Raw genomic sequence first — 16,473 nt, 5'->3', positions numbered from 1 at the left:
GTCACCTTCCATTGTGATTTTCTCCCTCTTTTGTATTATTTGTAACATTCTGCACAGCTGAGGAAATCTGTTTTAGGAACAAGCCAGGAAAGCTGGAGTCAGACTGCCTGGGTTGAGCCCCTTCAATCCACTGACTAGCTCTGTGACTTTGTGCACGATCTTTTACCTCTCAGAGCCTCGATTTCCTCGTCGCCGAAGCCAGCGTTAAAGGTGACACGAAGTAATGGCTATAAAGTGCTTAGCACAGTGCATGCGGGGCACACGGTAAGTTCTCAAATGTTGGTTACCGACAACAGACTTCAGCTGGGGTCACGCGGACTAGAACGGGGGTGGGGGTGAAGCCCCCGCTTGGCTTGGAGTATGGTGCCAACTGACAGCAGTTTTATTAGACTGTACTTTATTAAACACCAAAGGGCTGTGTCCTACGCACTTTATGAAGATGGATTGGTCTTATCCTCACAGCAACTCTATGAGGGAAGTGCAGTGATGCTCACTTTTACAAAAGGAGCAAGCAAGGCTCAGCTGCGGTTGGTAGCCTTCTGTGGTCTCTCTCTCAGCGCCAGGCGGCTGAGCCCCTGCACTGCGGGCCGGGCGCCCGAGAAGGGTGCAGAGCCACCACGTCCTGCTGCCTACCTTTGTCCCTGAGGCGCGGAGCCGGTCAGACCCCGTATTTACGCCAGCAGCTGTGGCTAGCCAGTGCTAAAAGGATGGCTGCTGGAGCGTGCTCTGAAACCTAAAGACAGCATAGTGTACAGTTATAGGGCCGCCTGGGGGGCTGTTGGTTAAGCGTCTGCCTTTGGCTCAGGTCACGATCCCAGGGTCCTGTGATTGGTCCTGGGATCAGGCCTTGGGTCTGGCTCCCTGCTCAGTGGGGAGCCTGCTTCCCCCTCTGCCCCACTTGTGCACGCCGCTCTCTCTCTCTCAAAATCTTAAAGAAATAAAATTGTATTTACAGAGTAGAGCTGGGGTTGTAACAGGATCAGGTTTCCTGCATCTTCTTCCCGAGATACTCTAGACCGAGACAACGTACGTAACATGGCTCAGGCTATAGGTCCTCCTTGACCTTGAGACGGTGTAAATGAGTGAGTGCGATCAAGTGCTCAATCGGAGAGAGCCTGAAGGTAAGAGGGCTTGGGGAAGGCTTTAAATAAGGGGATACTTGAGGTGATGACAAATATAAGACCTGTGTGCAATTCCAGAAAAGCAACAGAAGAACCAAGAGAAGGGAAAAGACACATAATGCACATCCCCTGTGTGTCTAGAAACACAATGTACGCATTTATATGTGGCCATTCAAACCTCAAAAATGACTTTTTCTTTTTACAGCTGGGAGCCCAGGAGTGACGTTTTCACGTACGGAGCACTATGCTGTGAGAGCTCCTCAGTAAGAGGCTGACGTGACGGTTTGGCCGCTGCGCGAAGCCGCGGGAAGTGACCTGGCAGAGCCGGCGGTCACCGCGTCCGCCCTGAGCGCAGGCATCCGCCCCTGGCCGCGTGAGCATGATTACTAGGTCTCAGTAAGAAAGGAGCCTGAGGGTTTTAGAAAAATACAAACTTTTAATCTTTACACATGACACAGCCATGTCAAAGCCCCTTGCTTAAATTTTTCTTTCAGAGTACAAATCTTAATCTCCACTGACATGATTTATATATAAATATATATATAAACTTTTCCTTTGTGTACTTTTTCCTTCAGCCTGAGGCTCTTTGCTGATCTGCTCACACACAAACCTGCTCCGCTTCCCTCTGGGAACAGCTTGAAAGCTAAGCCCCTGTGCCCGCACACCCGAGGTGCAGCCCAGCCACTGGTAAGCGGAGCTTGAGTCTCCCTTCCCTGTCAATGAGGACCCCGCGACCTCTGGCCTCACCCCCAAGTCCAGGCCTCTGCAGGCAAGGGCGGAGATGCTAGCCAGGCCTTGGGATTCATCTGGCCTGTGGCTTTCTCCAACCACCTGGCCCACATTTTAAAATGTGGCTCTTTAAGGCACCAAGTGATTTAAAGTGTTGGCTCTGTTTCTGATTTAAGGCCTTCCCTTTTTACACACCTTTTGTGTGTGGGAGTGACGGCTGGAGGCCAGCCTGTCCTCCTGCCCTCAGGGTCCCAGACAGTGCCCTGACCGGCCCCAGGGTCCTGGTGGGGGAAGACCCGCAGCTGCAGGAAGTCTTCCTTGAGCCCTCAAGGCAGGAAATAGCTAATTCTCTGGGAAATAGATTTGCAGCCCTGAGAAGAGAAGAGTTGCTCCTCCTTGGGGATATACACCATCATCTTGGCAATCTGGTCCAGGGCCTCTTCTGTGTACGGGAGCCCCTGGCTCAGGAAAGCGTCGCGTGCGCACAGCCTCACGTGGTGGTACTCCAGGGGCAGGAAGGGGATGAAGAAGTCAATCAGGTTTTCCTTGACAAGACAGCTGTGGCCAAAGCCAGTGTCTGAAATCAATCAATCAAGAGCAGAGTTACATGGCGCCTACCTTGGGGCTGACCCCAACTGGAGTTTTAAGACCCTAAAGCCCGTGTCAAGAACTTCCGAGCGAAAGCGTGCCCCGGCTGACTCCGAACGTGTGCCCCAGGTGAAGCGGGACAGTGGGACACTGCCTGCAGGTTTACGGTTTCATTTCACAGCAGGAAGCAGGAGGCAGCCAGAGGCACGAACCACTGAGCTCACAGACACTCTCGCTCAGGGTCCGCTGCCTGGGTTTCCAGGGCTGGGGCAACTACTCTGAAAGCCTTTTCAGAGAAGGAGTTCAGCTTTCTTGGACCTTCTCTTGTGTCTACCTGGAGCTGACAGTGAGGTGATGATACGGTTGCCTTGCCAACCTCAGAAGCCCACCTTCCAGTCCAGACGCCCCCCCCCCCCACCCCCCGCCATCCCGAGAGGCTGGGAGCCACTTACCCGTGGACTCCATCTCGGCCTGGAGCCGGGGCACCAGCTGGTCCAGCCTGATTTCTTCCCGGGCCCCTCCGGCCTGAAGCAGAGTCAGGACAGCTTCATTGATGGTATTGCCACCAAGGTTACTGAAAGGGACAAGAGCTTGTGAACACATCTTATTCTTTTTCTGTTTAGCTATACGGACCACTGAGGCCACTGCATGCATGACCAGAAGAATGGAGGTCGAGGGCCTCTCCTTCTCCAGGAGATCTTGTCACAACCCAAAGTCTGCACAGAAGACACTGTCCTCCCAGTCTTGCTCCCTTTTGACACACAGTCCGTGCGAGGGGCAGGGCGCACAGCGATGGCATGATGTGGAGCTTTCCCTTGACCTCTGTGGGGAAGGACAGGGCTTGTGACTCCAGGACTGTGGGGCAGGTGCTAAAGCAGGAGCGCCTAAGGCCCAGGGAGAAGCCTTAAGAGGGAGGATGTGGCTTCTGAGCGCAAGCTGACGGGACAGCATGCGTGTCCCGGCCTGGACGAGCAGGGGGCGTGTGGGGTTCAGGGCTGGAGCAGCAGAGGCATTGGGGCAGGTGGAGGCTACTGTCTGTCACACACACAGGTTAGCTTACGGGCCAGAGAGAACCACTGCAGGGGTTTGAACGTGGGAGTGGAGGGTGGTGGGGTGACCTGATTTGGTTTACCTCCTAAGATCATTCTAGGGCCACAGAGCTTGCATTGAAGAGGCATGGGATGGTTATGGAAAGTAGGTCAAGGAGCTTTTTGCAACAGTCCCTGTTTAGAGGTAGAAGGATTGAAGAACTAGTTGAGGCCCATCGGCCAGGCCTCTGTGACTGAGGGATGTGAGAAGTGAGGGAAAAGAAGTCATCAAAACACACAAGCATTTGTCGTAAGCTGCCCGCTCTCTCCCAGCCACTGCTGAGTGGCGTGAATGTAGGAGAAGGGTAGTGATGAAAGCTTGGATCTACGTGCGCACGTGCACACACGTTTTACACCTGCTTGCGATCTAAGGGTTGTGATAGCAATAGGCAACTGGAATGATGGGTCCAAAGCACAAGAGAAAGGACTGGGTTAGAGAGATGAGGGAGACGGGGTAAGGAGAGAAGAAATCAGAGGTGCCTGGCTGACTCGGAGGAACATGCGGCTCTTAATCTCTGGGTCGTGAGTTCAAGCCTCATGTGGGTGTAGAGGTGACCTAAATAAAACTTAAGAAGAAATGAGAGCCAGCACCAGGGAAGCTAGGAGGAGGAGGTGGGGACCTGGGGCCAGCAGCACTTCCTCCGTGCCCCCCCTCCCCCAGCCAGGTGCATACTCCTCACCCGACGCCCCCTGCCAGCTCCTCAAACCAAGCCCTGCTCAGGCCCGCAGTATGAGGGGGTAGCTCCATTCTCTTCTCCCGAAGCTCTGGCTGGCCATCTGACACTCGCAGGTACATTAACCCATTTGTTTGCTTGTTTGGCGTTAGAGTGTGTCCCGTGTGCCAGGCTCTCTCCCTGCCTGCTGCCACCGCTGGGTGACCCAGTGATCACTGCCCAGTGATCCAGTGCTTCCTTCCCGTGGGTGCTGGTGCACCCCTCCCAGCCAGATTGTCCTAGGGGTCCTGAGTCCCAGCTGGGGGACTTGCCCCCCACCCCTTGCTCAAGTTCCGCTGCCCAGCCAGACTTCCCATGACACCTGCACGCAGGGAGGCTGCTGCAGGAACGCCTGCCAGGCAGGTCATCTTCCGTCAGCGGACGCAAGAGCTGTCCCCTGCCAAGGGATTGCCCCATCCTGCATTCCCTGTGGGAGGCAAGGGCAGGTGGACACGGGGGTGGGCTGGAGGGCGATGCACTCATCCAGCCCCAGGAGCATGGACTGCTGTGCTTGGTGCTCAATAAACGTTATTTAACAAATTGATACATGTCTGCACATTTGTCTATACTGTTTCCATCTCTCCCCTCAATTTCTCTTCTTGCTTTGTCCCATCACCCATGTCTTCTTCCTCTTGGTTATGGGCGGCTTTTCTCTCACCCACCAAGACAGACCCTGGGCTCCGTCTCTGTTCACCTGCCCTAGTCTTCAGCTCCTCAGGACTGCCCCTCTGGCACCAGGATTGCTCCTTTAGAGAGCTGGGGCCTTCCTGGAGGACCTCCGTTCTCCACAGCCTCCCAGGTCCCCGGCTGCCGAGGGGGTCTGAAGGCACCTCTGAAGCCCAGCCTGTTCCCTGGCTCTGGGACAGGACATGTCCTCTTCCCAACCCTTAGCCCCAAGACCCCAAAGGAAAGGGACTTCAAAGGCCTCTCCAGAACTCTTAAACCCCAAACCTTAATTGCTAAGTCCTTCTTAAAGAAGAGCTATAAACACTCACTTATTAATCTCGCAGAGCCTCAGTGTCCTCATTTGTAAAATAAGAGAATTGGACCAGACAATTTGATTGCCCCCTTACGTCACCTTAGGTTCAATGGTCAACAAATACACATTTCTACAAGGCTTTTGATTCCATGAACAATTTACATTCGTATTCTTTTAATTGCTAAAAGTCCTTTCTCTCCTTTCCCTTTCACGGACCGCTTCCCTAAGAAGAGGACCAGAGTTCCACGATCCCGTTCCAGGAGCATTCTCTAGAACGGCAGAGACAGGTGAAAGTCCTCGGCGTTAGTGGAGGCCCTCGAGCCTGGCGCCCAGGACACCCCTACTCCGAATGCCACCACCACGGGGCAGGACTGCAACCCCCCAGCACCTCACTTAAGCATGTTTAGGAGTTTTTTCAGGATTAAACTGCTGGCCTTCAACGAATGTGACTTGTTCCCACCAACAGCTCGAATCAGCCGTGCTTTTCTTTCAAACACAGGAGCCCTCGGCACGGGGGTGAGGCCACCGTAGACCTCAAATCCAGAGACTCAGATACGGCCTTCCCTGGCCCATCCCTAGAATACAGACGGCCCCCGACTTAACGATTTTTCTACTTGACAAGGATACAAAGGCAGTAAGCATTGAGAAATCTCACTTTGAATTTTGATCTTTTCCTGGGCTAGCGAAGCACACGGTCCGATCCCGACTCGTGATGCTGGGTAGCAGCCACGCGATCACAGGGGTCGACAAGTGACACCCTTAAAACCACCTGCACCCGCACAACCACGCTCTTCCTGTCAGTACGCCATTCAGCCAATTACATGAGACGGTCAACACTCTGTTAGAAGATGGGCTTTGTGTTGGATGATTTTGCCCAACTGCAGGCTAATGTGTGTGTTGTGAGCACATTTAAAGTAGGCGAGGCTGAGCTGTCGTGTTCAGTAGGTTAGGTGTGCTAAATACATTTTCAGCTTACGGTGAGCTTATTGGGACATAATCCCACCGCAAACTGACGAAGATCTGTACCTGGAAACCTTCAAGGTTTAGAAGTGCTGCTGTCTGGGCGCCCGGGGGCAGGGGTGGGGATGGCGCTGAGCTGCACGGTCAGCCCGCACCCAGGCCTGTCAAACCCCACGGACTCCCTAGGCCGGGCCCAGGCCTGCACCGGAGCCCCTGGAACCGGAGCCCACTCCCTCGAGGCCTTGTCACAGGTGTGCATCCTCCCCAGGGGTTCCTCATGGAGAGCTGGCACGGCCTCTTCATCCCCCAGCAAGTGTGGGTCCCATGGGGCGGCTTTCCCCCTGGTGGCTCTCTCCCCAGGCCCAGCCGCCACCCCAGCCTCCTGTCCATTCCCTGGTGACCGCCTGGCCTCGGACAGCACAGAGGCCAGGTCACTGGGGGAAAGGGCAGGGCTAAAGGGGACTAGGGCACTGCCTGCAGGTCAATGACCAAAATACTACAAAGGCAAACGTTTGCCTAGAGACCGCAAGGTCACCTGGGTCACGTTAGGAAATGCACCGGCAAGGGTGGGGGTTTTCCAAGCTGCGAACTGAAAGGGAAAGGCAGCGCCCTGGGACCACAGCTCAAGTCAGGGACCGGTCAGCTTCTCTGCTTTTCTTTCAAAATCACCTTGGGGGGCGCCAGGGTCACTCAGATTAAGCGTCTAAGGGAGCCTGCTTCTCCCTTGGTCCCTCACCCCACTCGTGCTCTCTCTCGCTCTAAGAAAATATTTAAAAAATAAAATAAAATCCCCTTGGGAGCACCCCCCTCCCCATGCTGCGTCCCTCCACAGTGCACTGTTGTGTCCCATAAGCCTTAATCATAGACCAGGAAGGGCTTGCTGTCACCACACTGAAATCCCAACGGGGCAAGTTTCAACTGGTTCCAGCTTGTCTTGTGGGTCCACAGTGACACAAGATTTGCCTCCACACGTTCCAAACTGGATAAAAATCCAGACTCCCTATTTCTCTACCTTCAGAGGGTGCATGCAAAACTGAAGAAAAGCCCCTAGCCAGCACGTACAGGCCTACCGAACGGGAGAAGGGGGTTTGGGGAGCGGGAGCAATGGGTTATTCTTCCACTCTGAGTTTAAGAAGTGGCTTGTGAAGCATTTCAGGCTGGGCCAACAGGAACCCAAACTGGACTTCTAACAGACGTTGGGCAGGATTTTCCCAGTTGGAGCCACCACAAAAAGATCGGATTGGACAAGCTGATTTCTCAATTCACTTTTTACAAAGCCATTTCCAGAGTATACAGGCAAACAAAACAGGTCATGTCGTATAATGGTTAAGGGAGGAGTCCTGCATGGTCAGGGTGCAGATCTCAGCACAGGTGGGAAAGCATGAGCTTTTCATTCAACACATCATACCCTGAATTTTGAGCCAGTGACTTCCTCTCGTGATCAGAGAAGAAACAGACCTTCCAAGGCTGGAGAAAGAACCAGCCACACTGGACTTAATGGGACACCATCCTCCAACTGAGTCTACCTTGGGAATTTTCAAGGATAGTTTGTACTTAATTTTCAACAAATGTGCTGCTTTGAAAACTTAATGCCCTTTTAAGAAGGGATTCACGGTATGTGAATTATATTCCAAACTATATTACAAAGCCATAATAATCAAAACAGTATGGTATTGGCATAAAAACAGACACATAGATCAGTGGAACAAAATAGCCCAGAAATAAACCCAGGCACATATGGTCAATTTATGACAAAGGAGTCAAGAATATACAATGGGGAAAGGACAGTCTCTTCAATAAATGGTGTTGGGAAAACTGAACAGTCAAATATAAAGGAATGAAACTGGATCACTACCTCACACCATACACAGAAATTAACTCAAAATGGATCAGACTTAAATGTGAGACCTGAAACCTTAAAACTCTTAGAAGAAAACAGGTAGTAAGCTCTCTGACATCGGTCTTGGCAATGAATTTTTGGATTTGACATCAAAAGCAAAAATAAGCAAGTGGGACCACATCAAGCTAAAAAGTTCTGCATAGCAAAGGAAGCCAACAAAATGAAAAGGCAACCTACTGAATGGGAGAAAATATTTGTAAATCATATATCTGATAAGGGTTAATATAAAAAAATATAAAGAGCTCATACAACTCAATAGCAAAAAAATAATCTGATTAAAAATGGGTAGAGGATCCGATTAGACATTTTTCCAAAGGAGGCAAACAGATGGCCAACAGGTGGATGAAAAGGTGCTGAACATCACTGATTGTCAGGGAAATGCAAATCAAAACCACAATGAGATACCACCTCACATCTGTGAGAACGGCTATAACCAAAAAGACCAGAAATACTAAGTGTTACTGAGGATGTGGAGGAAAGGAAACCCTTGTGCGCTGGGGGTGGGAATGTAACTGGTGCAGCCACTGTGGGAAACACTGTGGAGGCTCCTCAGAAAGCTGAAGGTAAAATTACCCTATGATCCAGCCGTTCCACTTCTGGGGATTTATCCAAAGGTAACAAAAATATTAAAAAAGATATACATGCCCCCATGTTCACTGCAGCATTATTTACACTAGCCAAAATATGGGAACCACCTAAGTGCCCACTGACGGATGGATGACAAAAATGCGCTACACACACACACACACATAGTGGAGTATTATTCATAAAATTCCATAAAATATAATGAAATCTTGTCATTTGCAACAACAACCTTGAGGGCATCATGTGAAATGAAATAAGTCAGAGAAAGACAAATTCCCTATGATCTCGCTCATACGTGGAATCTTAAAAGAGTAACAAGAACAAGGAACCAAGCTCACAGAGACCAGGAACAGATGGCCGGTTGCCCGAGGCCGGCAGCGTTAATAATGAATAAGTCATGGGACGCAGAGTACAGCGTGGTGGCGACCGGGTTAATAACACCGCACCGCATATTTGAAAGCTGGGCAGAGTAGATCTTGAAAAAAGTTGTGTAATGATGTATGATGACAGGTGTTAACCAGACTCACTGCAATCATTTCGCAATAGGCGCATATACAAATACTGAATCATGGTGCACGCCTGGAACTAATGCTGTCTGTCAATTACAGGTCAACAAAAAAGGCCCGCAATCCCCAAAATGCCCTTCGAAGAGGGGATTCCTAGTGTGTGAGTGGTCCCTCCCCAGGGGCCTGTGTGCTCTAGGGAGTCGGAGGGGAGCCTCACCGCCCTAAGACAGCCACGGGGGTGCTGGGCAGGGGAGGATAGGTGAGGGATAGGAGCCGGCGATGGGGGGGGGCGGGGGGTGGGAGTCAGAGTCCTTCCAGGAGCCTTAGCGGTAGGATCAGGGCAGGACCTGGGAGACTACGGCCCCGCACCGCTGCTACCAGCCAAGCAGCCAGGCTCCTGTTTCCTCTCGGTTTCCCGTGCAGAGAAGGGTCTGCAGCCCAGGGGAGCGTGCAAGCACCCCCCTCCGTCGGCTGACTCCCAAGCCCGGCCCAAGCGGCACCTGGACGGAGGCTCCTCCCTCCCCTCCCCCAGCCCTCCTGACTACTGTTCCTCAGACCTCACCTGAGAAAAAGAAAGATGGTTTTCGGGGACTTGACCCTGTGGTTCTCGGGAGCCTGGCGTTCCAGGTGTGGCCTTAGGGCCTCCAGCATTCCCGGATGTAGCTTCTCGGCCTCATCGAAAATGAACAGGGTCTGGTGGCAGCGCTCCTGCGTCTCCTTGACCTGACTTGCCAGCTTCTCCTGCACGCAATACAGGGAGCTGTTGCGAGCTGGGGAGCAGAGGGAGGCCTGTTCCCATCCTCCAGCCCTCAGGGCCACGCTTGGCGTCTGCAAAGGATCGCCTGGGGTCCTGCCCCACAACTACCGATCCACACCTGTGGGGGTGGGGCTAGGGCCCACACCTCTGATGAGCTTCCCAGGTGATTCTCATGCATCCTGGGCTTTGGGGAGAGGAAGCTGGCTGGCCTGGCCTTGGAAACAGGCCCCAGGCTTCGCCCTGCTCCCCGCGCTCCAGGACGAGGTCCCATCCCAGAACCAACCTCCAGTCAGCCTCCCTGGGGGGTAGGAGCCAGGCTCTAATATCGGGGAGGCGGGCACAGCAGGTTCACGTGCCCACAGGCAGCCCCAGCCCCCTGTCTTGAACTCCCCTGAGCGGGTGCTCCCTAGTACCCAGGCTAGGCTGAGACCTCAGGGGAGAAGCCTGGGTGGGACCTGTCCGGGACTCAGCCAACTGGCTCCCGGGGGTGCCCCACCCCCGGCCAGAGAGTTGAAAGCCCTCTGCAGGCTACAGCAGGGGAAGGGGGCCAGCTCCCACGCGGGGCGGGTCTGTCAGCAGAGCCCCCACTCCATCCACCTCTGGCCTCCCTGGGTCTGACTTCGGCGCCCCGTCACCCTAATGTGTGTGTGTGTGAGAGAGAGAGAGAGAGGGAGAGAGAGAGAGCATGCACAGGTCTGTTTTCACAGTGGGGAAGCGGAGATCCACAGCAGTTCTGCCACAGAGCCCGTTTGTTCCTTCTGGGAAGGCTGGCGGACTAGCCACCAGCCGCCGGCCCCCAGGGCGCTTCACCCAGCCTCTGCCCTCCAGCACCTCAGCCGGCTCTGTGCTCGGAGCCTCACATCATCTTCCCAGGGTAACACACTGCAGAGAGGGGGACCGAAAGCCAAAGACCATGTAGTCATCTCTGTCATGCTGCAATGGGGTTTTGCCCATCGTCCGGCTTATCTGAAATACTACATGTCTGAATGGAAGAAACCCAAGAGCAGAGGGGCAAGGACAATTTTTGTCTCCCTACCTGTTAGCGATTTGGGGAAGACATGGAAAATCTTATATGATATGCCTCTTAAAAAAAAAAAAAGGCAGGATATGGGTGCCTGGGTGGCTCAATCCGTGAAGCGCCTGACTCTTGATTTCGGCTCAGGTCATGATCTCAGAGTCGTGAGATCGAGCCCTGCGTCGGGCTCCATGCTGGGTGTGGAGCCTGCTTAAGATTCTCTTTCTCCCTCTTGCGCAGCCTCCCCAAAAAGCAGGATCTAAACTTTCTGTCCAGTGTTAATCACAATGACGTAAAACCTGAAGGAAGTACACCCAAATGCGGACTGTGCTTGTGTCTGTGTGTGGAGATTCTGATAGTTTTTGCTTTTGTCTGTTCCACATTTCCTGCACAATTACCACTACTTCGAGAACTGACAACTATCACGTGGGTTCTCTGTTAAGCTCAGTGGGCAGCTGATAAGGAGACGGGGCTCAAGACACGCAGTGTTCGAATATGAATCTTTCCTCCACACACTCAGGGCCGTATCTCTGTGGAATGGATGTCTCTGTGGGTTACAGGGTCTGTCACCAGGGCCGCCAATCCCCACACCCAGGCTTCTCCGAGGCCACCTCCTTGCAGGGAAGGGCTGATTTCAGGGCGTCCGTCCCATCCCAGAAGCCTGCGGCTCAGGTTGGCCGAGGCTTGTGCCCAGCCCGCCGGCAGAGCACCCCCGGCCTCACCTTGTACAGGTCCACATACTTCGGGTGAGGAAAGTGGAGGGTGGCGATGAACGTCTTGACACAGTCGCTCCGCAGCCCGTCCCGGTAGAGGTTCTCTGCCAGCAGCCGAGCCACGAAGTTCTTGCCTGTGCCCGACCAGCCGTGGAACGACAGAGCCAGGGCCTTGTCCGGCCGGGGCAGCTCTAAGTAGCCCCTCACCGTCGTCAGGACCAGCTCCCGGGCCAGATGCTGGCCGTGCAGTCGCACGCTCAGGTCCCATTCCAGGCCTAGGAGCGGGAAAGAGGCCGCCATGGTGGGGTGGCACAGGTGGGGTCCCCACCAGGCTCAGCGACGGCCGGGAGACAGAGCACTTCTGAACATCTCTGAGCTGGGGGAGGGGGGGATCACCTATCCAGGCTGCCTGGCCTCAGAATAAGACACGGCTGGGCAGACCTTGCAGCCCAAAGGGATGCAAGGGCTACTTTCGAAAAGCTTGAGAAATCAAGATTGAATGTAGGGACAGAAGGGAATTACCCTTTCTGAAGGTCCTGAAGACACCCCAGAACGGTTGGCAGAGGGCACCTGGGTGGCTCAGTCAGTTAAGCGGCTGCCTTTGGCTCAGGTCATGATCTCAGGGCCCTGGGATGGAGCCCCCTAGGGGCTCCCTGCTCCGCGGGGAGCCTGCTTCTCCCTCTGCCCCTCCCCCCACTCGCGTGCCCAAGAGGTTGCTCCTCCCCCATGCCCAAGAGGTTGCTCCCACCCAGAGGTTTCGGGAACCCCTAGGTGCTTTATGGAGACTCCCTCACATGAATAAATTCAATTCAGCAAACACTTGTTGAGGGCAGCTAGTGTGTTCAGAGTCCTCTGCGAGGCCTGCCTTCCAGCCATGAGGTTACGGGTCGTGGAGACAGGGGCTCTGGGAGCCATGGCGGAGACAGGGAGGGCGTGCTGTCAGCTGGGGGCAGGACGATGAAGGGTGCCTTGCATTGCCCCCGGACTGCCTCTCCTCCCCACAGATCCCCAGCCCCTCAGGGCCATGCAAGGTGCCACCTGTGAAGTTGTTGGAGATCCTGCAGTCCCCGCTGTCGCAGCAGGCTTGGAAGCTGCAGTACCACGAGGTCAGGATGTCCAGATACTGCTGGCCCAACAGGGGAAGGCTCCAGCCTGGAAAAGGGGGAGCTGTGAGACAGGGACAGAACCCAGGGCCACGGGGAAGGTGGACACTGTCTCCCCGCAACGAAGCAGAGCAGTTCTTCCTGTCCTTGGTCCTCCCTCCGGGGCTGCTCCTCACTGCTCTTGCCTGGGCCTCCCTTGCGCCTGGCCAGGGAATGAGCAGGAGGGGGCGCCCCCAGCTTGGAGGAAGTCGATGGCCTTGTTACAGATACAGATCCAGCAAAGTTTCAATTTGCTCAACATATATGCCTTAAGCACCGTGTGCCAGAAGCGTAAGAAACCCAGAGCTGCCCACAAGGAGTTTGCAGTCTGGCAGGGAGACCAGCAGCCGCTGGTGATGATCATTCTGCCTACTTGCTGTGAATTCCAAAATGGTGTCATCCCAGCCAACCCCAAGGGCCTCTCAATTCTTTTGTCAGGTGTCAGTTTGACCATTGGCAGCACTAGCAGAAACAACCAACCAGAACCCAGCCACTGGGACTTAGAAATCTTCTGATTTAAATGAAAGACGTTTACAGCACCATTGTAGGATTGCCATCAGAATTGCATTAGGGGCCTAGAATTATCTCCACAGACTGCAAGGAGCCTCAGAGAGCATCTGGTCCTTGCCAGATTTGTCACTGACGGAGGGGGAACCAGAACACGGGTGTCCAGCCGGGGACTTTGCCGAAAGCCCAGAAGGCGGGAAAGAGCAGCTCCTTGGAATAATGCCAGGTGGGCTGGGAGACTCAAGGAAGTGTGAGCTGTCTGGAGGGGTCAAGGACGGGCGCCGAGGGCGGGGCACCCGGGGGAAGGAGATGGTCTTGTGATGGATACAGGCCGGGGAGGCGGCCCGGTCCCCAGAGGCGCCCCTGCCAGCCGCCTGGGCCGAGGCCTGGCGGGGCGGTAGGGCGGGCAGCCAGGGCGCCTGCCTGGTGGCCGCGCGGCCTGGCGGCTGGGACAGCGGCGCCCGGCTTCCCCCGGCCAGCGCACGTCCCGGCCCCGCGCCTGCCCCCCCCAACCCCCCCGGGGCCGCGGCCGGAGGAGCCCGGGCGGCTGCTCTTACCCCGGAGCCCCGCGCCGGCCTCCTCGGCGCGCTCACAGTCCTCGGGCCACACGCGGCAGCGCAGGAGCGCCCAGTACCGTCGGGAGAGGGCGGCGGCCGCCCGCAGCCGCTCGCGCAGGCCCCGGAGGGGCTCCTGGGCCGCGTCGGGCGAGCTCGCGTCGTCGCCGGGTCCCGGGGCGCCCGGCCGCGGCAGGAGCAGCAGCAGCAGCAGCAGCAGGCGCCGCATGGCTCTCTCCCGCCGCCCCGCACCCGGTAGTGCCCGGCCGGCGGCGGGCGCGGCCGCGGGAACCGAGGCCCAGGCCGGCGGCCCGAGCGCACCCCGAGGCCGCCCGCAGGCACCGCCCACCGCCGGGGCTCGCTTCCGGCCGCGCGCTGGCCCGGGGAGCCCGCGGTCGCCGAGGAGGTGCAGTCAGGCCTCGGAAAGGTCACCGCCAGCCACCCGGGGAGTCCCTTCGGCAGCCCCGGGGCCCGTCCGACGCCGACCCAACAAGGGCCCCCGTTTATGCCCTGCCCCTGGCGGCAGATCAGCCCCGGGCCGGCTCGGGCGGCGTGTCACCGGGCGCCGCGTGGAGAGAGGCCCTGGGGGCGGGGCGGGGAGCCACACGGGGCCTGGCGCCGCCACCCCGGGAAGTGAAACCGCTGCGGGCAGCCCCAGGTTTCCACGGCTGGGAGTCCGCCGGGGCCGGTGGACGCCCGAAGGCTCCAGGCTGGAGATCTCGGCCTCTGAAGCTCCCCGCCGGGGGAGCGTCACGGAAGGAAGTTCGGCTGATGCTGTGTGCGCTCTCTCGGCTACGCTTGCCGCTCTGAAGCGCCGGTGACATTGAGACGCTCCTCAGATACCACAGGCAAGACCTGAGGGCGCCTCTCCGCTGGGACCCCTTCTCCACAGCATGAGCCTGCCACGGGCCTGTCGCATTTCAGAAGAGCTTGATGCATTTTTCAAAACCACCGGAGTGACTGAAGCCACGGGCCTGACGGGGCCCTCTTGTCCTTGGAACAAAGTGCTGTCTAGAGGTCGTGGGACTTGACTGATGGCACAGGCTCCGTGGCTTCGCGGCTGGGTTCCGCGGACAGTTAGGGGCGTCGCAGGGCCAGCCTCTCAGATCACACTCAGGGCCGCTCTGCCCTCAGCCGCTCGCCACACCCGCCCTGCCGCGCGCTCGGGCAGCACCCGGGCCCCGCCGCGCGCCTGTGGGGCCCCGCCGCAGACTGCGGAGGGGGAGGGGTGTGCGTGCGGCGTGTCTCCGCCCCTCCGAGTGCCGGCCGCGCGGAAGCCGCAGAGCGTGTTCCCTGCCGCGAGCGCCGTCGAGCCCCGGACAGCCTCCGCGGGCCGCTGACGAGGAACCCGCCCTTCTGCTCATCTGGAAATGGAAAACGAACTCAGCCAGTGAATGAGCGAGAATGGCCCCCCAGTATGGCCCCTGCCATTTTCTATGTGTCACCTCGGGTATTATTTGCCCTATGCCTGACTCCCCACCTATCAAATGGCAGAATAAAACAGTCACTTGACGGCAGACTCTGAGGGTTCATGGCTCATTCAGTTACATGCTGACTTTTATTATTATTAATATATGCCCCACCCTGGATGAGGCTCTGGATGGTCTACACAGGAGGCTTGGATGATTTTATAGTGGTGATGTTTACAAGTGAATTTATGGTGATAAAATTACCAGTAGTAACACTAGTTTCTTTTAAAAACCCAAGTTTTAGGACTGTGAAAATAACAGTCTCTACTTTTAACTTTCATGTAGGACTAACTGCTAATTTCTGCAGTGTTCTGGTTTGAATTTAGCACTTAGTGGTAAATAGATAGCTGGAAAGTTCTTAGACAAACGTCTCCATTTCAAGATGACATTTTTTCCTAAAAGTAAAGGGAGACATTTTTTTTTCCACCGTTGTCAGTTCCACACAGAAACAATGGATCCAAACACCAGTTTTTAGACAAGCCTCTGGTTTCAATAAACTGCCAACATTTCATTCTCAGGGCTTGGAGGCAGTTGGTTCGGAGTCTAGGAGCGAGATCTCGTGGACGATGGGGACATCTAGAGGCTGTTTTGAAAACTACAGGCCGCCATGATTCCTTAGCAAGCAAACCCCTCTCCATGCCACTCGAGCGTGCTCCAGGGACCAGCAGCACTGGTTTCGTCCAGGAGCTCGTTAGAAATTCAGAATCCCAGGCCTCAAACCTACTCAATCAAAATCTGCATTTTAACAAAGTCTAAGAGAAAATGGACACGCAACACCTATCTGAGGTCATCGAAATGGCACGAAGCTTTGCCACACACACCTACCCGGCTGGAGGCAGGCAGAACTCTCTGCCCTGAAAACAATCTGAGTAAAAAATCAAGCCTTTATCGCCAGTTACACTTGGCATGTAAAAAGCAAACTCTGAAAACATAAAATCAATGTTTCACAGCTCATCTCCACACTGGTGGCTTAAAGTTTATACTAAGGAGCAACTGAAATGACACAGTGGACTCGGAGGGTCCTTTCAAGAGACAGGGCGCGCCCGATGAAAATCTTCCCATGGTTTCCCGCAGCCCTGAAGGGATGAAACAGGGTACAGGCCCAGGAGGCTGTGTACTTTGGAAATCGGGCTTCTACACTCATAGC

General features: G+C 55.4%; 2 protein-coding genes across 7 annotated transcripts in view; one reads left to right on the top strand and one right to left on the bottom strand.

Moving 5' to 3' along the window:
- Window positions 1-2,163, top strand: part of ABL2 (ABL proto-oncogene 2, non-receptor tyrosine kinase) — a 116,684-nt gene extending 114,521 nt beyond the window's left edge. For 3 of the 6 annotated variants that reach the window (XM_032393489.1, XM_032393485.1, XM_032393488.1), the window contains 2 exons: window positions 174-264; window positions 956-2,163. The gene's annotated coding sequence lies outside the window, so the exon portion shown is untranslated. The remainder of the gene's footprint in view (window positions 1-173; window positions 265-955) is intronic. The other 3 variants (XM_032393492.1, XM_032393490.1, XM_032393487.1) reach the window with 2 other exon arrangements.
- On the bottom strand, window positions 2,160-14,086 carry TOR3A (torsin family 3 member A). The gene is made up of 6 exons (XM_032393431.1): window positions 13,861-14,086; window positions 12,693-12,806; window positions 11,664-11,929; window positions 9,732-9,910; window positions 2,891-3,012; window positions 2,160-2,427 (listed from the first exon to the last, which is right to left on the bottom strand). Exons 1-6 carry the CDS (start codon window positions 14,084-14,086, stop codon window positions 2,177-2,179), a joined length of 1,158 nt encoding a protein of 385 aa, XP_032249322.1. The 3' UTR covers window positions 2,160-2,176.
- Window positions 14,087-16,473: the final 2,387 nt, after the last annotated feature.

The sequence above is a fragment of the Phoca vitulina genome, unplaced genomic scaffold (genome assembly GCF_004348235.1).
Source record: "Phoca vitulina isolate PV1807 unplaced genomic scaffold, GSC_HSeal_1.0 scaffold73, whole genome shotgun sequence".
Lineage (NCBI taxonomy): Eukaryota > Metazoa > Chordata > Mammalia > Carnivora > Phocidae > Phoca > Phoca vitulina.
The sequence above is the reverse complement of the archived record's forward strand: the minus strand, read 5'-3'. Positions and strand labels throughout refer to the sequence as shown.